Raw genomic sequence first — 6,000 nt, 5'->3', positions numbered from 1 at the left:
CCCAGAAAACGTTATTAATACGAATAATGAATAATCCATCAAGATAACAGATATCAGGATAACCATGCTACAGATGAAAATTAAAGTTAAAAAAACAAAGAAAACCATAAAATAAAAAAAGATCCAAATGTCCAATTGTTTGTTGAGCCCAGTGTATCAGCTCACTGATTCCGTACAAGGAGAAAAGCTGAAAAAAGTACAAACTATGATGTTTGGTTTCATTATAGATTGTGACTTAGTTATTATATCTACTTTTTCTTTCGTGAACCCTTCAAAGAAAGAATTATGCACGACTTAATCGACGTCCCTCCAGCGGGAAGAACTCGTATAACACGAAGGGACGAGAGTCGTCACGTGACAGGGGATCGCCTTCACCCTTCCTTGTCACGTGATGAGGTCGGTGTGGGTCTTCCGGAAGCACGATGGCGGCTCCCTTGTTGGAGTACGAGACGCAAATATTCCTCGATTTGTTCGGCTCCGACGGGCTTTTGGTGACGGCGGAGGGCTTGGGTCTCGACCGTATCCTTCTAAATTTTCTTCGACTTTATTCCGACGCGGAGAACCTGGTGCTGCTGCTGAACACCGGGGTGGCAGAGCAGGTGAGGATCGAGGAGGGGGACACTGGTCCCAATCTAACAAGTGACATGACGACTGCTGAGTAGTTCTGCAGCTTTATTTAATTTGTTTTATTTTATTTTATTGAATGCTCAGCACATTCCAAGAGTATATAAATATGTTTTAGTGATGGCTCTGCACATTCCAAGAATATATTACCTTGTTTTATTATTTGTTATTATTATAGGTATTTTATCATTTGTTCACATGTTTTATTAGAAAAAGATAAGAGTAGAATGTTGAATGTCAAAAAGTATTTTAAAGTTGGACTGCCCGAATAAAGTAGCAGATTTACCTTTTTTGTTTTTAAATCGCAAACCTGTTAGTTTAGTTGTGTAATATTAATAAGTCAATCTTGTTGGTGTATTTAAGTCATTTTAATGTCTGCCAATATAAATGATGATGGCATCCTGGAAAACCTCGTATTATGCATGTAAAATGTAACTCAAATTATAATGAAATGAAGTGTGTGATGTTTGGTTGAGCTAAAGGAGGCATAATGAAAATGTAACGGTAAGTAACACCCCAGAACTGGGATTTCTCCACCAATCGTTTTCTTCACGTCTAAGAAAAGAGCCGACAAACGCAAAATGAAAACATCGGTGGCCGGTACCTTGTGAGTGAGGCCTCTTTACAGAGCACAATACACGGCGTTAATATCAGACGAGTTTTAATCACCGGCTAGTATCCGTGCAATATTGTAAATTGCAATTGACTCTTTTTTTTATTGCTCGTACTGTGACAGAGCGGGACTGAATCGGTGACACTGAGCGCTGCCGGGGACTGCGCCGATTCTTGCATCTCGGACAAACAAAACGGTCCATACGTTCGGCCGCTTAAGGTGGGGACTGTAGAAGCGGGTCTTGCGGGGAGATGCAGTAGTACTTTTGGTGTGCTGTCCGAAGCCTGCTCTACATTACAGCTCCTTATTTATTTATCCGTCCATTTTCTTAACCTGTTTAACCCCTCAGCGGGGTCGCAGGAGAGCTGGCGGCGATCCGAAAAAGCGCAAGGCTGGAACAATACCTGGACAGGACGCCATGCATCATTGGGTGAAGACACACGGGCCTGTATAGCAAAGCCAGTCCACCTAACTTTTATGTCTTTGTACTTTTTGGGGTGGTGGGTGACCCACGTGAACCTGTGGCAAGAACATGCAAAGTGAGGGAAGACCCCAGTTCTCCACAATATTGCATTTACAGTATTTCACCACCAAGGGCCCGTTGTCCTCCACAGGGCTCTTCAAAGTATATGTAGTGTGTATATATATATATATATATATATAACGTGATCAACAATCTTTATGGGGTGTCAGCCTTATACAACCTATACTTATACAAGTTAAGGCTTTGGACCTCAAACCGTGAAGTTGTAGGTTCAAATCCCACCACTGACTCTGTGTGACCCTGAGCAAGTCACCTCACCCACCTGTGCTACAATTAGAGGAAAAAAAAAAAAGAAATGTAACCAGTTGTACCTTAAATTTGTAAGTCGCTTTGGATAAAAGCATCAGCCCGGTAAGTAAATGTAAATCAAAAGGAGGAAGAAAAAGCTGACAGATTAGAGAGTAAGCAAAAAAAAAGTGCACCAAATTAAAGTCTAAATTAGAGTAATATTTTTATAAGGTTCAATTTTGTTGATTGTTCCAAGGGACATAAACTTTAGTTTTAATATTGTTTATATAATCAGTTTAAAACATTTCAAGTAATAATTATACATAATACTCCTTAATTACACTGCTGGTCAAAAGTTTTAGAACTCCTCAGTGTTTTCAGTTTTAATGGAAATGCATTAATGTTTCATGAAATCAAGGCATAGAACTAATAAACAATGGCCAGTAAACTAAATAAGTCCAGGAGTCATTAAGTGTACAAAATTGAATTGATATTTTTGATTCATCAAAGTAGCCCCCCTGTGCTGATATAACAGACAAACTTTGGTAACCCTTGTGATTCCGAATGCCAGTCACTCTGTGCCAGTCACCAACTGTGCCTCCAGCAGAAGGACCCCCAGACCATCACACTTCCTCCTCCATGTTTGAGAGTTGGGGTCACACACTGAGGAACTGTCACTATCACCAACTCGATGGCATACAAACACCCTGTGTGATGAACCAGAGATTTCAGATTTGGATTCACCAGACTATAGGACTTTTTCTCAGTCTGCAGTGGTCCACAGCTGGCATTTCATGACCCTCTTTTATCCTTTATGGGTTTGGCTTTCTTCCTGCCACTCGCCCAGTCAGACCCGCAGCTGACACTCGCTTTTATTGACCTGCACTGTTAGGCTGTGCTTGAAGCTGTTGTGCTGTGAGAGGCGCCTGTCATGTGACCCTCAGAAACCTGTCGTCTTATTGGCTGGTGACTTTTGGCTCGGCCAGATCTCTTCCTATCAGAGTTTCTTCCAGTTGCCTTTGGATTGTGTAGCACACCGCAGTAAACACAGACATTTTTGGCAGTTTCTCTAAATCAGGGGTGCCCACACTTTTTCGGCTTGCAAGCTACTTTTAAAATGGCCAGGTCAAAATGACATTAAAAATGCTTATATATATAATATATATATATATTGAGTATCAGAGGTGGGTAGTATTAAGCTACATTTACTTGAGTTACTTTTTAAAACAATTGTTCTTCTCAGAGTAGTTTTACTGCACCATACTTTTTACTTTTACTTGAGTTTATTTGTGAAGAAGAAACGCTTCTCTTACTCCGCTACATTGGGTAACACTCGACTCGTTACTTTTTTCCATTAGATAAAGTCTGACAGACAATTTTCAATCTGCTCGGTGTAGCGTATGCTGTCAAGTTGCGCACATGCCTTCCATTGCGTCTCCAGCTCTGACGCGAGGTTTTGGATGTTCCCCAAATCAAGGCGCTGCAGCTCTGAGGACAGATTTTGCATTTTTCATTTGAAAGCATTAACTGAGCTAATCGTATTGACTGGTTTTCTCTTTTCCTTGCAGCTGTAAATTAAGCTCATTCAACATGTTGGTCAGATCGGGAAAAAAATGCCAAGTCTAGCAGCCATTGATCGTTATTAAGTTGCTTGTATTCTGCATGTTTAATGACGAGGAGAAACTAGTTTTTCTCCGGCCAGGGGTCTTGAAATCTCAGCAGGAATTTCTCCCTCAACGAAGGCCTCTTTTATCATCTCTCCATCTTGGAAGGACTTCTTATGCTTAATGATCGAGTGACTCACCCTGAACGATGCTTCGGCGTGTCTGCGTGGCTTTTGAATTCAGCCGAGTGAAAAATAACGGCTGTTCGATTAACTGCGATTTTAGTTCCCTCTCCTTTCTCGTTCTCAGATCGCTTTTTGGAAGGACGTCAGTTTCGTAGTTTTTATGAACAGTTCGAATGTGCCTTTCCACATTTTTCTTCTTTGGAATAGCAATGACAGATTGACAGATCAGACAAACGCACTTCGATTGTGACATTGGGAGAGAAAAAAAGTCCTCTTCCAATTCCACATCCAGCCCATAAACAACACATTTATTTTAAATCCCTTCTTTAGTCGATATAAATTGGAAGGCTAACTAGATCACTTAGATAGCTGGAGTTTTGCAGTAGCTCATACGTTTCATCGTGTGTGCGGGATGACCAGTGTGTTAGAAGAGAAGAGATCTCAGACTGGCCGCCCTGTATGTCAATCAAGTGGCAAAAACCATAGGGAGGATCTATGATAGACTAACGAAAAAAAAAAAAAAAATTGTTTTTTGAATGCAACACGATCTACCTGCACTCCCTTTCCGATCTACCGGTTCATCGCGATCGACGCATTGAGCACCCCTGATCTAAATGAAGGGCCTACACTTCTAAGGGTAATGATGCTTTGTCTCGTTTCATTTGCCGACTATCACCGGCATATTGTCCAAGTAGGAGGGTGTAGTGACACAGTCTGCTTCAAGGCAGACTGAGGGGTTTTAAGTAATCAACAGAAGCTGGGACGCCTGTCCAAATTGTTTGCAAGGCTTCATTTACTTTAATTACTGCACAACATCTGTAGGTTGTAACCTATTAGTTGTTTCCTGATGAAGACCCATTTGTAATATTCAGATATTTCCTTTTATTTCCAGTTTTTGGTAACCTAAAACTTCAAATTTAAACCTCTGGCAGTTTACTGCTTACCTTTTCACCATTTTAGGTCATTTATTGCATTTCAACTGATTAAGAAAAAGTGGCAAAGCCGAGGTGTTCTTAAACTTTTGACCGGTAGTGTGCAGTCAAAGTAAAAAGTATGCAAACCCCTAGGAGTTATCAATATTTATGTCTAATTCCCATATAAAACACGGTCGTATCTTCATGTCAGTCACAACAATGAACAAACACAGTCTCTTATAACTAAAGATACACTGATTTTCAGAGAATTTTTGACCATATTGAATAAAGTGTCCTATCTATCTATCTATCTATCTATCTATCTATCTATCTATCTATCTATCTATCTATCTATCTATGTATCTATCTATCTATCTATCTACTGTATCTATCTATCTACTGTATCTATCTACTGTATCTATCTATCTATCTACTGTATCTATCTATCTATCTATCTATCTATCTATCTATCTATCTATCTATCTATCTCATTCAAACTGTGAAACTGAAAGATGGAAAAAGTAAGTGAACCCTAAGCTAATGACTTTTTCAAAAGCTCATTGCAGTCCGAATTTAGCACACGTGGAGTCCATTTAATGAAACGAGTTCAGAAGTGTGGCCCTGAATGACTTTGATTGATAAAAAAACACGATAAAGTTTGAGTTGGAGCTTTTGACAAGAAGCATATCCAGAAGGGAATCACACCACGCACAAAAGAGCTATCTGAAGAGCAACGATGGAGGATTGTTCATCTACAGAAGGCTGGAAACGGTTACAAAGTCATCTCAAAGATCTGAGATATTCATCAGTCTACTGTTAGGCAAGTTATCTAGAAATTGAGCCAAGTTGGTATTGTGGCTACTCTGCCTAGAAGAGGGCGCCCTGCCAAGATGACCCCAAAAGCACAACGCAAAGTCAGCAATGAGGTAAAGAAGAACCCTGGAATGACAGCAAAGGACTTGAAGAAGTCATCAGAACTGGCTAACATCTCTGTTCACGAGTCAACTATAAGCAAAACATTGAACAAGAAAGGAGTCCATGGCAGGACACCAAGAAGGAAGCCACTGCTATCAAAAAAGAACATTGCTTCTTTTCTAGAAACCCAATCAGGTGGCATAGTGGTAGCTCCGTGTCAGCAGACCAGGGTTTGTATCCCGGGTCCTCCCTGTGTGGAGTTTGCATGTTCTCTCTGTGTCAGCGTGGGTTTCCTCCCACAGTCCAAAGACATGCAGGTTAGGAGAGTTTGTCATTCTGAATTGGCCCTAGCGTGTGCTTGGGGTGTGTGTGT

General features: G+C 40.6%; 1 protein-coding gene across 1 annotated transcript in view; it reads left to right on the top strand.

The window, feature by feature from the left end:
• Positions 1-377: 377 nt before the first annotated feature.
• ercc4 (excision repair cross-complementation group 4) overlaps positions 378-6,000 on the top strand; it is a 33,756-nt gene continuing 28,133 nt past the window's right edge. Inside the window, exon 1 of the mRNA XM_039774490.1 lies at positions 378-599. Within this exon, the coding sequence (XP_039630424.1) occupies positions 423-599 (177 nt within the window). The 5' untranslated portion in view covers positions 378-422. The remainder of the gene's footprint in view (positions 600-6,000) is intronic.

This window comes from Polypterus senegalus, chromosome 13 (genome assembly GCF_016835505.1).
Source record: "Polypterus senegalus isolate Bchr_013 chromosome 13, ASM1683550v1, whole genome shotgun sequence".
Taxonomy (NCBI): Eukaryota; Metazoa; Chordata; class Cladistia; order Polypteriformes; family Polypteridae; genus Polypterus; species Polypterus senegalus.
Note: the sequence above shows the minus strand (reverse complement) of the source record. Positions and strands in the feature narration are given on the sequence as shown.